The sequence below is a fragment of the Hemicordylus capensis genome, chromosome 5 (assembly GCF_027244095.1).
Source record: "Hemicordylus capensis ecotype Gifberg chromosome 5, rHemCap1.1.pri, whole genome shotgun sequence".
Taxonomy (NCBI): Eukaryota; Metazoa; Chordata; class Lepidosauria; order Squamata; family Cordylidae; genus Hemicordylus; species Hemicordylus capensis.
Genome location: NC_069661.1, coordinates 95,061,951 through 95,088,104, shown reverse-complemented (window position 1 = coordinate 95,088,104; position 26,154 = coordinate 95,061,951). Strand labels below are relative to the sequence as shown.

Below are 26,154 nucleotides of genomic sequence, written 5' to 3'. Positions count from 1 at the left end.
TAAGCATCATTTTTAAATACATGGGTTCTTGAGGGCACAAACCACGCTACCCAGGAGAGACAAAAGCAGATTTTGGATGTGGAGGCCCTGGACTTTGGCCTGAAGTCCAGGGGTAAGAGCGCCTCTGCATATTCTTACTCTCTTTCCTCCACTATTTGTTTTTATTCATGGAGTAGAATTAGAAGATTTAAGGATATTGTGCAAGACTGTTGCAGTAATTCTGGAGCTTGCATTCCAGACTAGTATTGCACTAGTAAAAAGATGTTTGTGTTTGTGAAACAAGATGTGCAACCTATGCCACTCCTCATATGTTTTGCAGGGAACATTTTGTAAGCAATTGTGCAAGAGTGCCATTTCGAGCAACCTCATGATTTTGTGCAGCTAACATGATCTTCCTAAACTAGCACACTTTTGTTGTGCAATTGCAGCTTTAGGATGTCAGGCACTATTTCAAAAGCCCAGTCCAAATGGCAGAAAGAACCATGATTTAATTCAGGTTCTGTGCAAAGCAGCCTAGCCTCGGATGCACATGACTCTCTCTTCCCCTTTGTGTACAAGGGAGGAAGGATTCTGCTTCCAGTCCTGAATTAGCACAAGCTCTAGATTTTGGCTTGTTTGCACATTCCGTTTAGAATGTCAGGATTTGTCAGGTTTGGATGTCACAGCTAACCTTGGCTTGTTCAGAAGTAGAATGCTTCCTCCCCTCATTTATGAAGGGGGATACACATACATCTGATGAATAGAAGCAGGATTATCAGACCAAGATTCTGAGATACTCTTCCAAAACCATAGTTGCGACATATTTCTTAAGAAAGAATCACATAAGACTTAGCCAGCAGGGGGTGCCAAATTATTATATCATAGTAAATGCTGTTAACAGCTATAAATTGCTGTTAACAGCTATAAAATGATATGGTGACTGGCTGAACTCTCCCTAAAGAAAACTAGAGCAAAACTATCATGCAAAGGTGAGTTCTGACATTTGCTCCATATGAAAGGATTGTAACAAATTGCAGCAAAACTTGGCTGCAATTTCAGCACTATAAGAAACATCTGTATTAACAGTGAATAGGTAAGAAGCTAAGCAATGCTTATTTAACTTAAATATAAAATTCAGCAGTGACTGATTAAAGCCAACAAGCCTACACTGAGTTTGAGTAACTTTACAGCTACCAATTAGATGTTCTTGCTCAATATTTGCCAATAGCATTATCTAACAACGCCAGGACATGGTTTGCAGGTTAAAATTGAAGTCACTGACCCCTGTGTACAACCTTGGACATTTACCTCTTTGTTGGTTCAGTCTCCCAGCTGTGAGGATATGATCCGTAACATCCTATCACAAGGTTAGCACTGCCATACAGATAGAAACCAATTACATTAAAGGTCAGTACTCCGCCCCTTCACATACACAGACAAAATAACTGATTACTCTGCTGAAACTTCCTCAGAGAATTCTCTTCTTGGATTTGTCATGCATACTAGAAAAAATTTAGGAATATGGCTCTATAATATAGAAGGAATAATGTTGGTCACCCAAAACTTGGTGCAGTCAGCAAAATCAAGAAATCACCAATATGAGAGACGGCACACAACACAGAAATACTTAAGTGCTTGTACATCAATTGAATAGTTATTGTTTTAAAGCTTTGCTTGAAAAGAGTCAACATCTTAAATCCAATTAATTGAGTTTTCTTTTTGTAGCAACTATTGAGATTGGTTCTAGTAAAGATTTAAACATGAGACAAAATTACATGTCTTTCTATGAATTTACACAGAAATTGCTGAAGACGAGGAAGATTCCATTAATACTCCTCCAGAAGGTACAGAGCTCACACACATAAAGAGAGAGCCAATTGACATAGGTAAGTCAGTTGTTCACCATGTGAAATAGTAACCACTCCATCCTCACCTTAGTATAAAAACATTAGTTAAGTATCCTGTGTGCTTTCAGTAAAGATTTCACATATTATGAACAAATATTTTTGTGTTTGGTTCTAACTGTCAATCATCACCTTAAGTGGCACAGTGGGGAAATGCTTGACTGACAAGCAGAAGGTTGCCGGTTCGAATCCTCACTGGTACTATATTGGGCAGCAGCGATATAGGAAGATGCTGAAAGGCCTCAACTCATACTGCATGGGAGGAGGCAATGGTAAACCACTCCTGTATTCTACCAAAGAAAACCACAGGGGTCTGTGAGCGCCAGGAGTCGAAATCGACTTGATGGCACACTTTACCTTTATAACTGCCAATCACACCCACTATCTAAAGGTTTATGTCAATAAAGCTTAAAATTTTCAGAAGGACTTAAAAATCAGACTTCAGTCCTCAAGAAATATATTAACTGACCTTGAGTGTAAGAAATTCATGGGCTATATTCAAGAGCTATAAACAGATATCTATCTGCATCTTCTTTCCAGGGTACTTGGTGCCCATCATGAATGTTGGTGGGAAGTTTATTAACCAGAGGAATAAGAGATATTCAAAAACTTTTAAATACTGTCTGATCTGTTTCCAAGTCTTAGCTCTCTCTATAGCAACTCCTTTCCTGAACTCAGGAAATTCCTGAAGCCATATCCCAGCCACCTTCTATGAGATATCAATATTGGGAGGCCCTGTAGAACGACTGTGCCAGGTTTTTTTTAATATGTATGCTGGCTGAGGATCCACACATTGGTATTTTGCTATATGTACCTATTGCTTTGGACCCCTTAAATCTGGGAATTGGTTTGGGATGGTGAAAGCAGCTGAAGGACATCAGTGGTTTCTTCTGTTTTTGCGAATACTTTCCCTCCCACCTCGCCACCTTGCCCTTGGTCTTCAATGAATATCACCTTTAGCAAATCCACAAGCAAGCTTCAGCTATGGCACAGCTTTACATTGTATTTGCACTTGGCATCCACTTCATGAGTTATAAGCTGCATCTGGCCACAAAGTCTGGTGCTAAATCCTTTGCGAAAGGCAAATTTCCTGAGTACATATTGAAGGGGTTTACTTGGTTTCTCAGATTCACCAGGCTCTTAGCCCAGACACAGGCAGAGAAAATGGAAGATGCTTGGAATCAGAACCAAAACCCTAGTCCTATGCTCTTAGTCTGGCAGCAATGGGGGCTAATGGAGTTTTGTGTTTCTTATATTTTATTTATTTGTATTTACATCCCGCTCTCCCTACAAAGAGCCCAAAGCGGTATGTGAAGAGCATTTTCACAACAACCCTGTGGGAAAGGTTAGGCTGACACACATGACTAGCCCAGAGTCACCCAGTGAATTTCTTGGCTGAATGAGAATTTGAACCTGGGTCTTCCCAGTCCTAGTCCAACACTCTAACCACTACACCATGCTGGCTCTCTTATATCCTTTCACTGGAATGATTCTATTTCCTGACAGGCTCTTTTCCCCCTTTGCACAAACATATTATTTCAGAAGCACTGCAGGCAAGTTCTATTGAACACTTTCTTGACTTTAAGCATGCTTCTGTCTTTCAGCCTACATCATAAACTTAAACTCATCCGCTTGCATCTACAAAATGGGAACAGCCATCTGTAACTGTATTTTTATTTATTTTATTTTATTTTATTTTATTTTAACATTTTTATACCGCCCTAACCCAAGGTCTCAGGGCAGTTCACAACATCAATATTATTATTATTATATTATTGTATTATCATCAATAAGCACACACATACCACGATTCTGAATATTATTTAGTGCTTCAATACTCATCTCAGCCATCCTTACAAAACAACCCTAGCCCATATCTCAGCCCTCAGAACAGGTCCAATTACTGCTGCTATTAAGGAACAACCATGTCATTTGTGGTTTTCATCTTGAATACAGCAGTTTGCAACTAACATTGTTAAGGAACAACCATTTATCTAAACAAACAATTCTAACAGCTTTTAGGTTAAGGAAAAGATAAAATGCCATTTTGAGGAAGGCAACAATGGAACAAAACACTGAACCAGTGTAGATTTGACTCCATAGATGCAGCAAAACATCTGTGAAGTTCAAAGACAACCATATCACATGAATGCAATGAGATATTCCCATACAGTTAGATATTATGAGTGATAAGTCATGTGAACTGATTTCCTCACTGTGAAGTGCCTCCTTTATTCCTGGCATGTATAATCCATTTGAGAATGATAATTGCATGAAGTCAGCAGCATTCAAATTCCACAGCCAAAAACACACAAGTAGTAATTTGAAAAACAAAATGATTTAGAGGAATATTGATAAAAGCACCGGGTACTTCAGAACAAGTTCAGTATTCCTCCATTCTCAGGTCTACTATGCAGAGCCAGACTAGATATTACAAAGGAAATGGACAGTGCCCAACCACATATTTCCTTCATACAGCTAATGCAAGGATTGGGGGTGGGAGTGGGCATTTGCAGTCTCTAAATTGAAAGTAAGCCTAGCTGGGGAAAAATATACTGCAAGGAGATGGTACTTCCACCACCACCCCGGTTCCTGCCAATTCTTTGCAAGTGCTCCCCCTCCCCATTGTTGTGGACAATGCACATTTGAGATAAATTTGCCAATATAATGTCTAGTTTGGTGCTAACTCAGGACCAGGCTCCATGGCATGGTCTGAAAGCACATGGACACAGCAACCTTGTTGAAGCTAAGCAGGTCTGGGGCCAGTCAGTGCCTGGGTCTTCCTGGGAACCCTATTATTCACAACCCTACGTTCCATCAGTGGGTATAAATGTAAATAAATGGGTAAGATTCAAGTCGTGTCACTTCAGCAGTTATTCATGAGGGCTTACAGATTTCACTTTCAGTAAAATTCCTGATTCTCTTGTGATATTTGGAGTTCTCACCACCATCAAGAGCTCAAAGGCCCACTTCCATCATGTTACAATGGGGCCTGGTCTACACATGCAACAATATGGAATAGGAATGAAATGGAAGGGTTCTCAAGTGATTAGAATGAATGATACCACAGAGCGCAGGTAGAGAATCACAGCTTTGAATGCTTCGGTATGTAGGAAAAAACCTTCCTGCAACTAGAAAACAAATACAGAGAGAAGCAGCAGGAATAGAATCCACCTTCTAATACGTTCATTTTTATCTTGCAAGGAGGTGTTGTCTGTCTAATATGGGAAAGCATTCAAACACGGAACCCCCCACCTCAGGTCTGCTGTGCTCTTTTTTCTCATTTCAGGCCTGGTTTACACATGCAGCCGAATAAGGAGGTAGAAGTCTAACACCTTATTCTGCAGCATGTGTAGGCCAGGCCTGAACTGGGGGTGGGGAAAAGATAAAAAAAGAGAGCTGGCATACAATTCATATATACACTATATACATAGCGAACATATTGTCTGAATAGTCAAACATACAAATTGCTATTTTAAACAAGCAGTTCCCAAGCCCTGTTGAAAGGTTTATGGAAGTGTACAAAGTTGCATTCCTGCTCATCATGTTCATAGTGCCTACTACACTGGAGGAAGCAAGCATTTGGCCACAATGGATAATCATGTATTCCAGGAATATGAGTTATGGCTATGCCTATGCATCTCTTCTTCTGACATGAGCATCATGTTCCAGAGTACAGCCCTAATTTCAAGAGTTATGAAACAGTATAACTGAAGCTGCTCATACCCTCTGCCAAAAATGTCTGTACTCAATTATGCAATGTAAAAGAACATTTATATAAATGTTGCACAATTTGCATATTTTGTTTTATTTGCAATGTTTGTAATTTTGGCAAGGACTGGAACAGGAAAGGAAAGCAGGAATGTCAAGGAAGAACAAGAGGCAGAGTTGGGGGAAGAAAGAAAAAGTGAAATAAATACAAATCCTAATTATCTAGTTCTGAGCTTTAAGAAAACAAAGTAGGAAAAATGAGTGTATCAGGAGTCATATCAAGCCTCTGCATCACATGGAACAGTTGGATCTTCAGGCTGCAATCCAGCTGCTAAGTACCAGAGGCACAGTCTGGGTGTTTCCACTGGCAGCCATAGAATAATTTTTATTCAGAGATCTTTGCCTTTCACAGCTGACAATGGAACTTACTTACACATGAAATATTCTGGATCAAGTTTCCCAGAACACAAAAGCTTGTGTATAATCCACCATAAAGATTTTTTTCCTCTCTACTTGTATGATGGCAATATAAGAAAGGCATCTGATACTAATGGGCAAATGTAGAGAGATCACTGCCTTTAAAACTAATAGCGATGTATCTTTTTGCAGCTTTGCCAGCTAAGCACTCCCCATTTTTGCTTTTCAAAACAAGTGCCCAATCAGTACAGTTTTGCTGGATGGCTGCATTAATCATGCCATGCCAACAGCTTCTTGCTTGCATTGTGTTTAAGAAGATTGGTTTTGTTTCTTTCTAAAACAGGGAAATAACAGCTGATTTATATTAAACAATGAAACTGGACAAGAGTTGCTACTCCATCCCCAGAAAAGAAAAAGCCAGCACTGGGACAAAAGGCAAAAATAAGGTGTTGCTGTTTGGAGAGATTAATGTGAACTTGGATGTGAGCTGAATAAAAAGTAGATTCATTTGCTTTCCCAAAAATGCAGGTCTCTCTCTTCAGCTGCTGTAACTGGTAGCAGCTTCAAACAAAGGACACTATAGCATCATTCACAGGCTATTTGAAAAATAGCAAAAGTTTTCACCAAGACAACTCAACACTGATAGATTTCTTCCCCTGTAGAATGACACATTACATGTTTTGCTACAAATCCCAGGTTTTAAAAGAAACAACTAGCCAGCCTCAGGATACTGCAATTTTAAGCTTTCAAGGTTTTCCCAGAACAAGGTTTTAAAATCACTGCCTTACACTGAACTCTCAGTGCAGTTTCCCACTGAAGCAAGCAAGTTACATGTTATGTTTTTGTTACAATGTTATTTATTCTTCCCCTTTAAGGATTCAGCAGATTAGTTTAGACCTTGTTTCCAAGAACTGACTTCTTGCATGTTGTTTGTTTGCATGGAGGCCTCCATTATCAATTGAAAGTCAGAAAACCTTCTGGAGTTTTAAATTATAATTTGGTGTAGATCGCTGCCTTGCCTATGGGAGCAGCAGCACAATGTAACAATAATGGATACATTCTGATTAGCAATGATAAGTAGAAATTTGGAGAATAAATTACTCTTGTGAAATACCTTTAAAAGGGCGAGCCAGAATTATTTCCTAAAGTTGCAACCCAGCATACACTTTTCTGGGAGTAAGACCCATGAAACACAGGAGCAGTTATTTCCAAGTAAAACACACATGGGACTGAATGGTTGATATGCAAGTCTATGCATACTTAACTGGGAGTAAGTCCAGTTGACCCCAGTGGGACTTCCCAGTGGGATACAAGTCCCATGATGCAGGCCATGGGATTAGGCTGCACACCATGGGCTGCATTCAGAACTGATCATCAACAGTAATGCTTCTTAATCCTCAAAAATACATTTTCCACAGCAAAAGAGTAGTAATGAAATCATGTTCATTCTAAAGGCAAGAAAACCTAACCAGACACAAGTACTAAAAAAAGCTGCCAAGGAGCTAGAGACTAGAACTTACTATGATAGTCCAAACTGCCGTCCCATCCATTTAAATGGCATGATGTAAATGCTTTGCGTGCTACCTACAAAGTTTGAAGCTCTGCCCGGTTGTAGCAGTAAACCTTACTGGCCTCGTGTGATGCAACCTTTAAGCTGCCATGTGGCAGGAATATATCTGGGCCCTCGGCAGCCCTTTGAGCAGCTTATACTACTATTTGCCAAGGGTCAAAGAGAGAAATTATTTTTAAAGGCTGCTTGTAGTTAATTTTATGAGTTTGTGGTTACATTTTGAACATAAATATTTGTTCCATTTCCCTTGTTCAGGTCCACATTTTGAAAGGAGGTGGGAAGGGTGATGCAGGTGAAATTGGAAGGATCCATATCACCATTGCTTTTTCTCAAGCACATTATGGTGAATGTCTGCAAACCATTCAAGAATACTAATATATCTACGTGGAAACTGTTGCTTCAGATATTACCTCAGTTCTAGCCATTTTAATTTCAGAATGGATCACGAATTGGTGAGAGAAGGGCTATGTATCATTATACCATTATCACTTTAATAAATTTTTTAAAAAACACTCTTTTTTCTTTACAACAGATGATGATTCTATCAGCACAGGCTCAGAGGACACATCTGGCTTTTCAATATATAGGCAGAAATCAGGGGCAGGTAAGTGATTGAAGGAGAAGCAGGGGGTGGGTGTCAAGTCCTTCCAACTCCAGTTTTTTATCTTCTGCCTATGCATATCCTCCCAACAAAAAGAGAACACATTCAAAAGAACCTTTGAGTAAACTGCTACTACCGTTACAATGGATTAACAGTCTGTATGCTGCTTCCGAATCTGGATTTTGTAGTGTAGTGTAGAGATGTACAAAATGTTTTGAGCTCTAAATGAGCCCTTTTGAGCATTCCAAGATAAAAACAAAATGACCCCATTTCGAGTCAAAATGTTTTGAGCGCCATTTTGGAGAGCTATTTTTCCAGGGAGAGCTGGTCTACCGATTGGGTTTGGCGGGTAGACCACACACCATGTGAGGCGAGTAGACCAGGGCTCTGCCCCAGACTTAGCATGTCAACTCTATGTGATCTACCTGGTAGATCAGTCCTCTGAGGCAGGCCAACATGCAAAGTGTGGGGCAGAGGTCTGGTCTACCCACAGAACCCAATCGTTAGACTAGCTCTCCCCGGAAAAACAGCCCTCCAAAACGGTGCTCAATATACTCAAAACATTTTGAGTTTGTTTTGTTAAAACAGCCAGTTTGGCTGCTGTTTCAACACAGTGTTTCGAATATTTATCATTTCGAGCTCAAAATGAAACACAAAATCTGTTTTGGGCACATCCCTAGTGTTATATTTACTATGACAGACAAAAATCTTCCATACACAATTCCATACTGTACTGTTAGAACACTTTTCTTCTTCAGACCTTTCTTTCCCCCTGCTGAAATACACAGTAGCCTACATCCTGACTAAATTCACTCGAGGAACCCTCACGGAAATGAAAGAAAAAAGTTAAGAAAGAATTTAGGAGTGCGTAACTTGTCCTTTTAATTTCAATGGGGCTTCCTTGAGTTAATTTAGTCAGGATGTCAGCCAATCAGTCCAATTCAGAATGTATTCATTTCCTATTACCTTTATAGGAGAATAAGGCCACATATTTATTAATTCCCAGCTATTAATTTTTTTGGGTTACTTATTTTGTTTTGTATTTTTAGACAATCAAATGTCCTTGGATGAAGCACAGAATCACTTTAAGGTTATTACAATTAATGATACTGGAGCAGGAAAGCACTGGTGTGACAATGAAGTCAGAGCTCTGATAAATATATGGGCAGATGAGGAGATACAACAAATGCTTGAAGGAGCAACAAGAAATAAAGAAATATTTGAGGAGATTGCCAGAAGGCTAGTGAAAGTTGGAATAGACAGAGACTGGAAGCAGTGTCGCACAAAATACAAGAACTTAAAATATGAATATCGTGCACTGCAAAAAGAAAATGATCAGCTTGGAAATGCAAAAAGGAGGATGAGATTTTATGATGAAATTGACTGCATTTTGAGAAGCCAGCCCTTAGGTATGCACTTGCAGTGATGAGAAAACAAATTTTATATTAGACCTTTAAATGATCATCAACAAAAAGCAGCAACAACTGAAGATTTATTATGCCTTATTCAAGGTACTATAATAGGAGAAAGGCAGTGAGTTGCTTCTAAACCTCGACCAATATGTCATATCCCAACAGAAAATCAGAAGTCAGCACACTAGTGGCTGTTGCAGGTACAACTCTCCTGAGTTGCTAAACCATGGTTAAACAAGTTGAAATAGAGACCACTGCCCATGTAATTCTTTACTGTGAATTGTATAGGGATAGTTGTTCTAAGTTTATTTTACCTTTGCTAAAGAATTGTCCGGGCCACACTGATCTTTTTTACTTGGAGTATCTGCTATCCAATTTTAAACCTGTGATGACTGTTAATGTGGCCAAATTTTGTTTTACTGTATGTAAGCTTCGTAAAGCCTGCATTATTTAATCGAATATTTTGTAAAACAAAGATTAACTGGTCTATGACCGTAATAAACTTTATCTATCTATCTATCTATCTATGGTTAAACAAGCAGAATGGGACACACTCCCTTCTCTTCCTTTTAGCCTTATTAATATAATAAATAATGGTCGTAGAATATTTTGCTTAGGGCTTCAAGCAATATTCCCTGAGATGTATATGTCATTATTAGAACGCATCATAACCTCATTTAATCACAAAACTCTTTTTTTTTTAAAGAGACAGTTACAGAAGCTGTTACGGACACAATACCGCTGAGTGTCAAGAGAAAAGCACCTGAAGATGGTATAAATTTCTTGCTGCTATTGCATTATGCTAATTAGTTGATAGAAACAAGTTTTTGAAAATGAAATATCTAATCCATTCATCATCATCTTAAGACATGGTATCTAAGGAACTTTGTAGACATACACTTTATACAGAATTACAATGTGAATAAAAAACAAGGATGGATGCAGAGAACTGCATTCTGTGTGCACAGGTTCCAAAGGATGCCATTATAGATGGGTAAGTTGTTTAATAAATGTACCTGTAGATCTATGGGACACAATTATGTGCTTAAGCACATGAAACCCTATGCAACCCTCGTCTCTGTACTGGGGCCAAGCAATTCTCTCTCAGTGTCACTGACTAGTCTTATAAGAGACTAAATGCAGAAGATAAGTACAATAAATTTATAACAGAAGTAATAGGCAATAATTTAATTAACCATCACCTATTATTGCTGATGTAAATTATCATGGCACTGTACTTATTCCATGCATTTAACCTTGCATAATGATAGTCACTTCATTGTACCTTTTGCATTCTATAGCCATTTGGTCTTATTATTCATAAGTCTGGGGCCATCCATTCAGATTCTAACTTAGCCGGAAATAATGCTTTATCTACTATTACTGCTCTTGTGAATCATCATCATACTTTTCTCTTAAATGTTAAAGTTACATAATCATGATTGCTTACACCTCTTCTATCCCATAGCCCTTTGGCCCACATCTTTATTTATTTAGTACATTTATATACCGCCCCATGCAAAATATGTCCCTGGGCAGTTCACATGCTCATAGTTTTTACAGTCTCAGGAAAAATCAATTTATCCAGTCAGTAGTTCATATCCACTGAATGGCAACATCCACACACTGACCTCAGGATAGTAAAATGATTTAATCTCAAACATAATATGACAGTACTCTGAGAGAAGTGTTATAGTCAATATAGGTGATTGACTTGGACTATGGAGACCTCAATTCAATTCCATCTCAGTCACCAAGCCCACTGGGTGACCTTGGACAATTAATTCTCTCTCTCTCTCTCTCTCTTTGATATACATAACACCCTTCCAAAGATTAAGCTTTGCAAGGTCATTTGGAGGACAGAATAAGCCAGTAAAGGCTTATCTCTGCACAAAGCTGTACTATCTCTGAATGGAATGGCTTTTTCCCACAGAGCCCACACCTGTTCAGTGTAAGAAGAGTACTCCTGAGAATGCAGCAATCCAGTCACAAAGAGGTATATCTGAGAGCATGCATACTGTAATCAAGAACCAAAGGACGCTTCTAGAGAGATTTTACAAACAGGAAGAACTGCAGGATATCAACAGAACACAGCTGAATAGCGTCCTCCCTGAGGTACAACAGGTTGGTTAATTTTTTTTTTTGTTGCTACCAAGGTTTTTATGCACAGGAAAGTGAAACAACCTTTAGATGACAGTAGTGAAAACATCTCTAGCTAGTAATCAATGATCCAGACTAGGATAAAATTAATCTAGATTTGCACGCCATTCTTCTGAGTAGTTAAAATACTGTTATCTAATCTGGGAAATCATTTCACTGTTTAACTCAACTAAGAGATAATGCGTGGAAATCTTGATTTCACCCTTACCATTCTAGAGGAGTAAGCCTGACATAGAGGCTGTTCTCAGGAGCAGCCAAGACTGCGCTAGGGCAGCTAAACTCAGTATTGGCTGCCTGTGAGAACCGCTGGAAGCCAACTGGCTCCCAGTGGCGCCTAGGTGGCAAACCCACCTAGGGAGCCCACCTCTTAAATGAGGTCAAGGGAGTGAGTGCTCCTTTAACCCCGTTGAGCTTATTGTCTGTCAGTGCCAGCTGCTTTCAGCCAACATTAAAAGACTGACAGGCACCCACCCATCACTGGAGGGTTAGGAACATAGGAAGCTTCCATATACTGAGTCTGACCATAGGTCCATCTAGCTCAGTATTGTTTACACAGACTGGCAGCGGCTTCTCCAAGGTTGCAGGCAGGAATCTCAGCCCTATCACAAAGATGCCAAGGACGGAACTTGGTACCTAGATGCTCTTCCCAGAGCGGCTCCATCTCCTAAGGAAAATATCTTACAGTGCTCACACATCATGAGCCAGGTCTCACGATCAGTGAGACCCGGTTTAGAAGGGTGAGCGGGGAGAGTGGGCTAAGCCCGCTTTCCCTGCACATGAGCACAGCGGGAGCCCTGGGCGGCCGCCCACACAATTGCCGGCTCTGTGACGGAGCCAGTGGGGGCTGGTGAGAGCGGGGCCCGATTGGCCCCCAGAAGCTCCAGCATGCCCTGCGCGAGCATGCAGGGCATGCTGGCAAGACCCCTGGAGCTGGGAGGTGGCTTTTCAGCTCCCCTCTGGTGGTCTCCTTGTGAGTAGCCATGATGCGGAGCCCCACAATGCATGGCACATTCTGTAACTGTGGTATTTCTGGGGGCCAGATCAACACGTCCCAGCCTCCGCATTCCCTGGGGCAGTGGCAGACCATCTGGGCACACAATCCATGCACCCAGATGGTCCTCTGAGATAGTCTGCGGGGAAGGCGGGCTTCTGCAGCCTTCTCCACCGCCATGTCCGCCCAGTCATGAGAACGACCTCATAAGCTTGCATGAATCAGAGCCCACAAAGCAGGCTTCTGATAAAGTGGGTTCTAGTCCATTAAATCTTATAAACACAATAATGTTGTTGTATTCATTGTCTGTGTCCCTAATTATGCAGCCCGCTAACACAAAACTGCTTTTTGTTTTGTGTTCCTAACTTTTCAACTGCTTGAGTTCTTTAGAATCTTAGACTAAAACACTCCAGCGTCAATCCTAAACATACCTACTTGGAAGTAAATTCAACTGAAGTCATTTGGACTTCCAAGTAAACCTTCCAAGTAACCGCTTAGAGCTTTTGGAGTCAGGTGGCATATAAATTTAATAAATAAATAAATAATAAAGTAAATATGGTTAGCATCAGGATGTAATTTCCTCAAAAATATTAGTCAGCCAAAACCCAATTGAAGTGAATGGGAGACGTACCGGCCAAACAGAGCAGTTTGAGAAGTGGAGCATGATGCCACCTTGAACCCTTTAATGTTGGTGAGAAAATTGCCACAAATTTTAGTAATCAGAAATACACTTTTAATGTTTGAAAAAGTATGTGTCGGGTAAATTTCCTTAAATAACTGACTTTTGCCTCATCACCATCTCCAAAACACTTATATCAAATATATTAACAAAAACCATCAAAAACCATAAAATAAAGTAAAAATACTCCATAATTTGTATATGAAATGTCCATTAAGGAAAAGAGAATATATTGTTTTATTATATCTGACTTTTAAACTTGTCTGTGTGACATGGATGAAACTAAAAAATCAAACTCAGCAAGACCCTAATCCAGTTCTAATTGCTATAGTGGTATACTGGTGGACCTAATTATCTGCAGATTTTATATCCGCAGATTTGCATATCGCGGTTGGGAAAAAGACACCTGCCCTCTGTATACGCAAAAAGGGGGGGGGGCAGGCCGACCTCACATACCCGTGGGTCAGAGGTGGCTGGAAATGACCACAGAAGTGTTTCTGGCTGCCATTTTCTTTGACAGAGCCACCAAATGGCTCCTGTCTTTGTTTAAAGAATGGGGAGAAGCCAATTTTTGGGCAATTTGGGGACACAGTATGACTCAGGGGAGCAGGAGAGCACAGTAAGAAGCCCCTCCATGAAAACTGGCCAATTTTCAGCCGATCGGGAGCCTAACCCCCATGATCCCATAGCTTCCCAATGACTCTATATCCGCTGTTTCCATATCAGTGGCTGCAGCCCGGAATGGAACCCCTGCAAATATTGAGGTTCTCCTGTACAGCATTTTGGTTGTATGCATTTATTGCTGGATCAAGAATGTGTACCCACTTTCACATCTACATATGCATCTGCTAAGTTCCAATAGTCCTATATGAACAATGCAATATACAATCAGCCACACCCATCACTTTCAGTCCAGCAAAGATCTAGTGTATAGAAACATTCCTTGTTAGGTCATAGAGGAAGCTCATTTCTTTGCAAATTGCTCAGAACCTATAGTGCTTTTTGTTCCGTCCTGGGCATTCTGATAACAACAATCCATGAAAATTTAATCCCAAATGTTTTCCCATAGCAAATTCTGTATTCTCCAGTAATTTAAGGGGCTGAAGACAACTGGAGAGTAGCTTCTTTCATGCACTGCCTTTCATCCACCCTAATCCACAATTTTTTAGATAACTGCAATTCCACCAGTCTAAGACAGATTGGTCCTTATTACATGTAGAATATGCATGTGTGTCTAAACAATTCAACACATTCAGGCCACAGGCCACCAGTCATATGAATTCACCTGTATTTGGAAATTTTCATTGATATCAACAGAATTTTAAATTAAACACATTTCAGCTTAATTATTAAGTTATTTAATGTTCCAAATTAAAAATCACTGTTGATTCACTTGGTAATTTAGAGAAGTATATTAAACCTTTTCTCTCAGCTTTCTGGACTAAGGTATGCCCATAATCTTTTTCCATTTTAAACATGCTTTCTAACTACTTAACCAGCAACAAAAACTTGGGTCTTTAATCTTTGGCTAGTTATTTGCTGTGCTTCTCTTTAGACTTACCAAAAGGTGTTTTGTTTTTTTAGCATTCCTAGCAAATAATTTCCAGTAGTTTAAAGGTAAAGTGTGCCATCAAGTCGATTTTTACTCCTGAAGCCCACAGAGCCCTGTGGTTTTCTTAGCTTTAGTATATTATCAACAGCTGGAAAAGCAACTTTCTACTTGGGGATAACCAAGGATTCTTGTATGTTGCAAGAAAGAACTGAAGTTTGGAAATAGTGCTGCAGTAGCCCCAACCATTTTCAGCATGAACTTCACTTATAGTGTAAAACAACCACATGAGAAAGTTTCAAAGATAGATAGATAGATAGATTTAATCTCACCCTTCCTCCATGGAGCTCAGGGCAGTCAGTGTACATAGTTCTTCTGCCTACTTGTTTCATCTTCACAACAATCCCTGTGAAGGAGCTTAAGCTGAGAGATAGTAACTGCCTAAGGTCACCCAGTGGGTTTATGGCTGAGAGGGAATTTCAACTCAGATCTCCCTGATCCTAAATTAATCTAACCACTACCCAACACTGGCTCTCAGTAATGTGGCAAATATACAGTGACATTCCGATGGTACAATCTCAGAAATAAAACTTAGCAAATTATCACTTGAGTAAATGTGCTCATGAGGAGACATGTCCACACGATTAACAGATTCCATACGGATGTATTCACTCTACTGTCTGGCCTTCTCATGAATAAACTGATAGGACGCAGGAAAAGGCCAGGATGATACATTTGAGCTAAGTTTGGCCTTCAGTGTATCTAACCCAACTGGGTTCCCATCTTATTCTTGACCTACAGTTGTGTTGCAGTGACAGAAGCACAAGTAGCAAGGGAGTCCTGTAGAGTGTTACTCAGTTGCCTACAAAGATGTAACTTCTATGGATTAGCTAGAAGTTAATAATCTTCTAGAGATTATTTGGCTAGCAGAGAAGATGACCATCCTCAGCTGCACCTTTGATTCATCTCCATTACCCAGAAATAACCAAATACATTTAAATAACTTCATTTCTGTGTGCATAAAGTGCTCAGCCGCATCCTTAATTGCACACCAGGTGATGTAAAGAAAAGGATATACACCAAGCACCAAGGAGCCGAGACTAGGCTATTTAGAGGCAAAGTTATTTAATAAGATTATTTGGCCCTGGCAGCCCTGTTTCTGTTCCAAGTATGTTACTTGTAAAGGAGATAATATGAAGCCAATTTACCCTGCCCCTCCATAATGTCAACCACAGTCTCTGATAATTTTGTCAAGTGTCCACTGTCAGCCTCTCAAATTATTCGGCTGGCTTTTAGATCCAAAGAGAATTTGTTATGGCCTGTAGCAGACAATTCTATTTGCACTTATAAAGTAAAACAAGTATCAAATTTATAATCATTTAGATTCCAATCCAGAGAAAATGGGACAAGTTCCTTAGGAACAATTTAAGTTCCATTGATCTCAACAGGGCTTTGGAACTAACCAACCTTCTTTGGATCAAGATCTCAGTTCCAATACTAGGATTAATTTCCTACACTCTTGCAAATAAGATTTGCAATTCCATAGGAAATGTAACTTCAGCAAAACACTGGTAATTTCCAGTTTACCATATTTTTTTCCATTTACAACTTTTAACAATTCTAATTTACATTAGCCTATTTCAAAATATTAATGTCAAAAATTATCTTGTGGAAATACATGTAGGTGCTTTCCCAAACAGCATTAAAAAAAGTAACAACATGTAAGTGATGTCAGATGAGAAATCAAGTTTTCTTCACAAATGAATAGATAACATTTCTCATGCTTTCACAAAATGTATCATCTTAAATGTAGTGGCAGTTTAATCTTTATAATGTTATGACAACAGGAAGTGGAAAGGCATAATACAGAACCAAGATGGTTCATAACAAAGATTTTTTGTTTCAACAGTAACTGAAACAAAATGTAAGCACACAATTTCCCATCTTTTCTATAATAAATACCACTTTTATTCAAATGAAATTTTACTGCACTGAGCACTACCAAAGTGTTCTGATTGGGAGAAAGCAGAATGTGTTTAGAAATTCCCAGAGCAGTCTGTGGCATATCTCATTCTTGCCAAAGTATTTCTCAAATTAAGAGTATCTTTTGGAAAAAAATTAACAAGCACAGTGTTTGTGTCAAAATGGACACTGCAGAGTCATCTGGGTCAAGGACTCTCATGACGTTTTTACTTTATTGATTAACGTACATAAAGTGCTTAGAACAAGATGTTAGTAATACAGCTCAATCTCTTTCTTTCTTTGTTGGGCATCTTAGTTTTGTAACAGGTTTTATAACAACCCAAGCTTTCCCAAATAACAGAACAAAAGTCTTCATTCTCTCTGATGCTAACACACCTATAATAGTCTTTAAAAATCCAGTCCTCATATTAATGACCAAAGAGAAAAAGAGACTGAAAAAAGGGAAAATATTGCATATGCATTCAAGAAATACGATTCATATTAAGCAATTCATAAGTTAGACACCTCAAAGAAATCCAAAAGTACCTTTCTTTTGTCTTACTCTAAACTGAGCCAAGAACAGCAAAAAGTGTCTAAAGTAACCAGCTGCAGGAAGAGGAGAAAAAGAAGTGTGGAGGATTCAGTGCCCTACTACTGTGCACTCTTTTTACTGTTCAAGTAAGACCATCTAATGTCTGTTTTATATGAAAATAGGATGAACACACTCTTTAATGATGTGAAAAGTCAGGGTGCGTGATTGGGGAAGAGAATCCTAAAATCATGTCAGGTTACCTATTGTCTTTAATGTGTTGGGAAACTGCCACACAGAGATTCCAATTGAATAATAATTGCCTTGGAGTAAGTTTCACTGAGCATAGTGGGGCATATTTTTGAGTAAACATGAATAGGATCAGGCTGAAAATGGCATTGGTTCAGTCAAACATTATGATGTCAACTAGAAGATAGAGGAGGGGCTTTGAAGGCATCTGATTCAGGTGAGATCATAAAAAACATATATTATAATCTTAGATGTCAAGGAATGTTCCTCTACATCATAGAGGTTTCTAATCTTGTGAAAGAAGCAAAAAAATCTTCCATCTGAACACAGTATTTGATCGTGGACCTCCACAAATGTTATTTTAGAGAGAGTTCCTCAATCCAACACCATTTCCACATATTTTATGATAAACATTTCCCCACTAATTAGCATTTGTTCCAGTCATGTACCTTATGATGTGAGCAAGTTTTGCTGCAGAACATTTCTGATTTCAGTAAGTCCTTTTAAAATTGTGTTAGATTTTCTGTGTTGTGTGTTGGGGTACAACATACTACACAAAATGGCGGATCAGACATCACACAGCACCATGATTTATTTTATCTAACTATGGTTAGCTTGTACGTCTGAACCCCCACTAGTTAAACAATAGCTTATTTTTGGCAGTCAAATCACAATATCAACCTAAGGTTTAGTTTGTCCTAATCACGGTCTGACCTGTAATGATTTAACCTTGGTTTGTTTCAGTTGCTTTGCCCTCAAAGGATTCTCACATATAGAAGCAAGATGAGGGGGCAGAACATGAGCAACCATGATAGGGTGAAAAATCAAGATTTGGGGAACATCTTTATCAATCCTGGATTCTTAAATAAACCTTAGTTAAAATAAAGTGTGCCCTGTATGGTGTCTGAACCCACCCAATAGCACAGTTATGACCCAAACAAAAAGTGTTTTTTTGAACTCTTTACAGTGTCCTATAACTGAAATTTTGATGAGCTGCTCAATAAGTCCCATGGTTCTTGCATATATGTATGAAAATATATTTGTTGCAGTGGCTGGAGCATATGTCATTTATCTGGTATGCCCAGCCTTGACAAATTTTCTTTTGATCTGGGAGCCAGCCCCCAAATTTGGATACCAGCTCCCAGACAATGGACACTTGACAAAATTACCAGATGTAGTGATAGACATTGTGGAGGGGAAGGTAAACGGTCTTCTCTTTATCCCCTTTACAAGTAACATGCTTAGAACAGAAACAGGGCTGCTTGGAACAAATAATAATAATTTTAAAAAGTTAAATAGCTTTACCTCTAAATATCCTAATCTGAGCACCATGGTCAAATTTCTAGGTGTTATGGCTTCCTAGCGCTGGGAATTTGTCAAGCCCTGTGGTATGCAAAATGATCTGTAGTTGTTGGACAGTCAAACTTAGTTTTAAATACTCAGGAATTCTTATCAAAGCTATGAAAGAACAGCTGGGGCTGACACTCTAATGAAGCGCGTGCATTAGTAGTGTCTGAGGGATGCAGCAAGAGCCTTTGCAAAACTCCCCCAGTGCTTCTGTACTTGTACTGTTGTGCAAGAGTGCTATTACTTCTGAACACTGCTTATGTTCTGGAAGCGCTCTGTCAGGGCAGAAAAATATTACTGACCTGATTCATAAACTTCCTGATTGCTGCTGATTAATAGTTTGTTTTATTGTTGCGTATATGTTCTTGTTAGCAGCCTCCAGGGGTGGAGGAGGAAGACACAATACAGAGGATTACAGGCTAAGACTAGGAAATCACTACTAGGGAGTAAGTCCCATTGAACTCAGTTGGGACTTGCATCTAAGTATGCAATGGATCAAGTTGTAAGTAGGGGTGTGCACGGAACCGCGGAGCTGCAGTCCAGCACTGGGGTGGGGGGTTCCATTAAGGGCGGGGGCTTACCTCTCCCGCGTTTTCCCAACTCTGGCGCCGTAGTTATTGTAAAAATCCAGCGGCAGGATCCCTCCTTGCCGCCCGCTCCAATCGACGATGGCTCCTCCTCCGTGGTAAAAAATCAAGCGGCAGGATACCTCCCTGCCGCCCCCTTGAAGCCCCCTGCCGCCCCCTTAAATCTTGCCCCGACCGCTCGCTCTCTAGAAACGGGCGGCAGGGAGATGTCCTCCCGCCCCCTTCCCTGCTGGGCTGCAAAAGTCTTTAAGAAGCCTTTTGCGCGCATACGCGCAAGGGATTTTTTTACCACGGAGGAGGAGCCATCGTCAATTGAAGCGGGCAGCAAGGAGGGATCCTGCCGCTGGATTTTTACAATAACTACGGCGCCGGAGTTGGGAAAACGCGGGAGGGGTAAGCCCCCGCCCTTAACTGAACCCCCCACCCTAACCCTTCCGAACCCTGAACCGCCCATGTCCAGACCGGTCTGGAGGCCAGTAGAATGGCCTCTGAACAGGTCCATGCACATCCCTAGTTGTAAGTTCTACTGAGAGAAATATATTTAAGTCCCTGTAACTAGGTACAACTAGCACCATGTGACAGTCTTTAAGCGCCTGTTTTGCCATGGTAGGCAGTAGGGATGTGCATAGAAGGAAGGTTCCGCCAGTTCGAAGGTGGCAGGGGTCTCCCTTTAAGAGCGGGGGAGGGTGCACTTACCCCTCCCGCCGCTTTCCCCCCACCAGCGTCCGTGTTTCTTAATGCCTATCGGGGCAGCAGCGTACCTCCCAGATGGGCATTAAGAAACATGGACCCTGGTGGGAGGAAAGCGGTGGGAGGGGTAAGTGCATCCTCCCCCACTCTTAAAGGGAGACCACCACCTTCGAGCCTCTCTGCCACAGTTCCATGCATATCCCTAGTAGTGGTGTGACCGAACCGGTCCGGAGCCATGCAAAAGGCCTCCGGACCAGTCCAGAATTTGGGCGATCTGTGTGTGTGTGTCACTTTAAGGGCGGGGGGGGTCGTACTTACCCCTCTCGCTGCTCTTCCCCCTCTGGCGCTCGACTTTAAGGAAACGTTTTGGGGGCGGCAGGGTTCCTCCCTGCCGCCCCTGCCCCCATCATTGTCTGCAAAACTCTGAGCAAGTAGAAGCTGGCGCCACGCATGCGCCCGTCACGGCACGCACACTGCATACATCACACACAAATGTGTGACGTATGTGGCGCGTGCATGCTGGCGGTGACAACAGGCATGCGCCGCGACGGGTGCACGCGTGGCGCCAGCTTCTACTTGCTCAGAGTTTTGCTGACAACGATGGGGACAGGGGCAGCAGGGAGGAACCCTGCCGCCCCAAAAACGTTTCCTTAAAGTCAAGCGCCGGAGGGGGAAGAGCGGCGGGAGGGGTAAGTACTACCCCCCGCCCTTAAAGTGACACTCCCCCCAGTGCCGGACCACGCCTCTGTGGTTCTGTGAAATCCCTAATCCCTAGTAGGCAGCCTTGCTTCTCCAGTTGTTGAACTACAACTCCCATAATCTACAACCATAATAAATTGTGGCTGGGAATGACGGGAGTTGTTTTACAACAGCTGGAGAGGCAAAGTTGCCTGCCCCTGCTCGACCGGCACATACTCCAGTCATTTCAATAGCATTCACACAGGTGCAAGCACTGAGGATAAGGCAACACAACAACTAGGTCCCATCCTAAGTTATCTCAGAAACATGTTTTAGTAGTAAGATTGAGATGAGTAGCACACTTGTCACTTTACACAATGAGAATGCACAGCTCATTGCGCATTCAAGAGAGATTGGTTTTCATTAATTATGCAAAGAAACATATCCAGTGTGCTATCTTAGGGCACAATACAGTCAAGTTAAAGTCTGTTGACTGTAACAGCAGAGAGTTAAAGGAAAGGCATGCTTAAATATTATATGATACTTTCTGATTATATTGCATTTTATACCTGTGATTCATATCAATATGTATTTGCCTCAGTAATTTTAGTGAAAGTGTGTGAACTAAACATGTGATTCATATTATATTGATTTATAGCCACTGACACATGTGCCAATTTGTTTTTAACTATCAGAGCTTTTTCCAAATTCTAAAGTTGCAGTTCTATGCACACTTATCTGGAGGGAATCCAACTGAACTCAGTGGGCCTTACTTCTGAGTGCACATGCATTGATTGCACTGCACATTTTAGAATAAGGTGAAGCCTAATCATATGCATTGTACAAAAGCTTAACTTCAAGCATACTGTAATGGCAAGCAGCATTGATTCATACTGGTTGAATAATGGGAGTGTTTACATATTCTACGCAATATGGGACCATCTACATATTCTGTAATGGCATAATCTGAGTGTTTACATATTCTGTCATTCTTACATATTAATTGCCCTGTTATTGATGATTTAAAAACATTACTCTTACTAAGGGGAATGGCAATGACATGCCAGGATGAAGCGTTATGCAGAATAAGAGAAAATTAGTTTAATAGTTTAGTACAAAGACCATGGAACGTATCCCTGGTTGCATGGATATAATACTAAGCTGAGACCAACCCTAGAGAAACAGCCAGATCCTAACCATGTCACTTTGAAGTCCCTTTTATGTCTATGGGATCTATATCTGAGTAAACATGTTAGGATCAGACTACTAGAGCTGATTAATGTGAACACACAACTATCGCTAAGAATAAAATCTCTTAATGCTTAAATTATGCAAGCAAAATATGCAGTGTGGCTATATAATCTATATGACCCTGCCAAGTCAATATACACTGTACATTAAATGGCCAGTTATCAGGTTAGAAAACTGACAAATGAGTAGAAAGGATGGAGGGAAAGTCAGGCAGCTATGGAGGTGCAAGCTAGATGCAGGGGTGCACCTACAATTAGGCAGGGTGAGGCAGTTCACCTCAGGCTGCAGATTTGGGGGCAATGTTTAAATATGTACCACTGTTGTAGTGTGTCATTCAGATTTCCTGGGTTTGGGGCCATTGCTGGGAAGAAAAATGAAGGATGAAATCCTGCTCACTAGAGCCAGAATATTCAATTCCGAGAAATATGTAACACCCTCCTGGCACAACATGTAAATGAACGCTCCAAATATGGCCAGCTCCACACAGTTCTTGCTATGTCTGACATTGGCGGGGGAGGAGTTTCCTCAACGGGATGATGTGGGGATGCTGGGAAAATGCAGAGGGGATGCTGAGAAGGCATGCAGGGGCATCTGTGAGCTGTAGCTCCTCCCAGAACTTTTCTCACAGGAAAAGGACTGGGGAGGAACTATCGCTCCCAAAAGTCCCCTTCACATCTCTCCCAGCATCACCATGGCCTTTGATTGAGGAGAAAAGCCCCCTCCCCAGAGTGCTGGATAGGACAGGTACTGCATGGAGCCAGCCGTGCTCGGAATGTCCACCTCCATACAGTGCTGGGATGGGTACTACACATTTCTCACACTTGGACATTCCAATGCACAGCTCTACTATACCCACTTGCATGGGAGTAAGCTATCCTGAAGTAAATAAGACTTCTGATAAATGTGCAGACTGTACTGCACAGTGGTTTTCATGAGGCTGCTGAAGATGCAAGTCTTAAGATGAGATATTCAGCACAGTCTTATATAAGTTCACTCAGAAGAAAATACAGGAGTCCCTTGAATACTTATTTATGGGCCATTCGTCTGCATACCAATTTAATTATTGCAGGTTTCGTTCATGGTTTTCTAAAGTAAAGTGTGCCGTCAAGTCCATTTCCACTCCAGGTGCCCACAGAGCCCAGTGGTTTTCTTTGGTAGAATACATGAGGGGTTTACCATTGCCTCCTCCTGTGCAGTTATGAGATGATGCCTTTCAGCACCTTCCTATATTGCTGCTGCCCGTTATAGTAGCAGCAGGGATTCAAATTGGCAACCTTCTGCTTGTTAGTCAAGCATTTTCCCACGATAACTAACTTTGCAGCCACTTGTGCCACCTCTTAAAGCCTCCCTGTGCACCAACTGGGAAGCAAGGGGAATGGCCATTAAATCACCACTCTCCCCACTTCCCAGCTGTTGTGCATGGAGGTTTAAGAGGTGGCACATGTGGCCGGGTGCCTCTTCAAGCATCGGGATCCTTAAAGAGATGGTGGGAAAGGCACTCGGTTACTCACACTGCTTCTTTAAGCCTCCCTGCACACCAGCTGGGAAGTGGGGAGAGTGGCAATTTAATGGCCCATTTCCCCACTTCTCAGCCAGCATGGAGGGAGACTTTAAGAGGCAGCATGAGCGGCTGGGTGCCTTTCCCACCACCTCTTTAAGGATCCTGATGCTTGAGAGGACAACAAAGTGGCTGGGACACTCTTTAAATGTTCCAGCCACTAGTGCCTCCCAAGTGTGGAACCTAATCCCATGGGGGGTGGTTTAGGTTAAGCACCCCAATATTGCAGATTCACCAGTCACAGGTCTATGCTGGAACATAACTGGTATTACTGAATTTGCAAGGACTTACTTCCATGTATGAATGGAATTGCAGTGTTCAGGTGCTTACACCCTTGAGTGATGGCAGTAAGCAAACAGGAAGTACTCTATAGATACCTCCTGTTTAGAGCTATAGTTGCTGCTCAGTCATGACAGTGATGCTTTCTCCTATCCCAGTCCTGCTAGTCCACTTTAGGTGAGCAGCAATCGGGAATGAAGACCACCTCCTAAATCTGCAGGTGACCTGATGCAGAATAAATGTATAATTGCCTATAGAGGATAAAGTTATAGAAGAGATTGAAACGGTAGGACAAGCACACTGCACCCAGACAAGCCACTTACTGCATATGATTTAGTGGTTAGAGTGTTGGGCTAGGACCAGAGAGACCCGAGTTCAAATCCCCATTCAACCAAGAAACTCACTGGGTGACTTTGGGCCAGTTACTTACCTCTCAGCCTAAACCTCCTCACAGAGTAGTAAAGATAAGCATAGCCATGTGCACCACTCTGGACCCTTTGGTGAAAGAGCAGGATATAAATGTGTATATATATGTGCTCCCATATGAACTGAGCGAAAAAAGAGGGCTCCTTACCTGGTGTAGTGAGCTACCACATGTGACCCTTATGCTAAAATACAGATGAGTTCTCTCTACATTACCATAAATGGATACTAAGGACCCCTTAACACATTATTTTCTATCTACATGAGTGTACACAAATGTGGGGGAGGATTATATTGCTTATGAAGATCATGTATGCACATAATTTGCCACCAAATGCACATGTAAAGAGAAATTATGATTGGCAGGTGTGTCAAGAAGTTGTGATTGGCAGGTGTGCCAAAACACATGTGCTCTCTTTACATCCAGTAGTGTACATAATTCCCCTCCTACATCTTGCACAGGCATAAACAGCCTTTTAGACATAAGGAGTATATGCTAACCCACTAGGGAACTAAAACTGTCTGGTGTTCACCCAGACATGAGGATTTGTAGCAGCTTCTGGTGGATAAGATCACACAACTGAACACAACAGTTTTGAGATCTGGATGCTGAGATCTGGTGCCAGCATTGGCTGCTTTAAAAAGTACACACAGACTTTGACTGGGGATCAGCTCTGGTCATAAAGCTTGAACAAGCATTTGAATATTCTACACAGAAGAACGGCACTTTACACTTACCTGCAAGCAACATACCAGCTACCACGACTTCTATGAGTGAACCAATCCTGTATACATCACTTGGGGTTTTTTGTCACAGAATTAGTTTATTTTCGAGTACACATGCTTTCTATTGAAGGAAGTCCTGCCATTAACAAATGCGCAGCCCAATGGCTTCGGAAGCAGACCTCAGAGCCTCGGAAACACACTTACTCCCAAGTAATCGTATACAGGACAGTAGCCTCAACGGGCTACTTCTCTCAGCTTTGCACGTGCAGTGAACCCCAACAAGGTAGAGAGAGGCCCTCCAACCCAATCCCTCTCCCTCTCCCCCGGAAAGCTTCAACTCCCGCCTCCCCAAACCTTACCTGTGCTGCAACCCAACCAACCCAAGCGTGATCACATGAGGCACATCCAGCTCTGTGGGCCACGACCCGGAGGCGATGCAGCCGAACACGCCGCATTCCTCCCGAATTCCCAGCTCCTCGAACTCCATGGTGTCCGAGCGAACACGTGTGCTTGCTGTTGCAGCTGCTACTGTGGCTGCTGCCGCTCTTCCCGCAGCCCGTGTTTGTGTAGGAAGGAGGAGGAGGCGGCGGCCTCGAGGAGCTGCTTACAGTAGCGCCAGATCCTCCACTCCCACCCCTCACCTTCCTCATTTACATACATAAACGGGGCGGCCGCGGGGGCGGGAGCCTAGCTGGGCGACGAGTTTCTGGTCGAGTCCCCCCGCGTTGTACTAAGGCCTGCGTCTTTGTCAGAAAAAGTTCGCCTTTGGGAGAGGAGGACTTCTTGAAACCAAGTTAGATCTCCACTAACAACTCTCTCTCTCTCCTCCTCTGGAGAGGTTTGCTACGTTCCCGCTTTCGAACTTTCAGGGGCTGCTGCTAGAGGAGAGCAGCCACTTCTGT

At 41.6% G+C, this 26,154-nt stretch overlaps 2 protein-coding genes across 8 annotated transcripts in view; one reads left to right on the top strand and one right to left on the bottom strand.

The window, feature by feature from the left end:
* Nucleotides 1-25,882, bottom strand: part of PPAT (phosphoribosyl pyrophosphate amidotransferase) — a 78,451-nt gene extending 52,569 nt beyond the window's left edge. Inside the window, exon 1 of one of the 2 annotated variants that reach the window (XM_053257326.1) lies at nt 25,612-25,882. In XM_053257326.1, the coding sequence (XP_053113301.1) occupies nt 25,612-25,739 (128 nt within the window). In that variant the 5' untranslated portion in view covers nt 25,740-25,882. Of the gene's footprint in view, nt 1-15,305; nt 15,332-25,611 lie in introns of those variants that run through there. The other variant, XM_053257327.1, reaches the window with a different exon arrangement.
* The window catches only part of PAICS (phosphoribosylaminoimidazole carboxylase and phosphoribosylaminoimidazolesuccinocarboxamide synthase), a 57,322-nt gene that overhangs the window by 18,619 nt on the left and 12,549 nt on the right, over nt 1-26,154 (top strand). For 2 of the 6 annotated variants that reach the window (XM_053257317.1, XM_053257315.1), the window contains exons 6-10: nt 1,779-1,865; nt 8,114-8,185; nt 9,232-9,591; nt 10,301-10,366; nt 11,528-11,718. In XM_053257317.1, the coding sequence (XP_053113292.1) occupies nt 1,779-1,865; nt 8,114-8,185; nt 9,232-9,591; nt 10,301-10,366; nt 11,528-11,718 (776 nt within the window). Of the gene's footprint in view, nt 1-1,778; nt 1,866-8,113; nt 8,186-9,231; nt 9,592-10,300; nt 10,367-11,527; nt 11,719-25,950; nt 26,091-26,154 lie in introns of those variants that run through there. The other 4 variants (XM_053257316.1, XM_053257320.1, XM_053257325.1 and 1 more) reach the window with 4 other exon arrangements.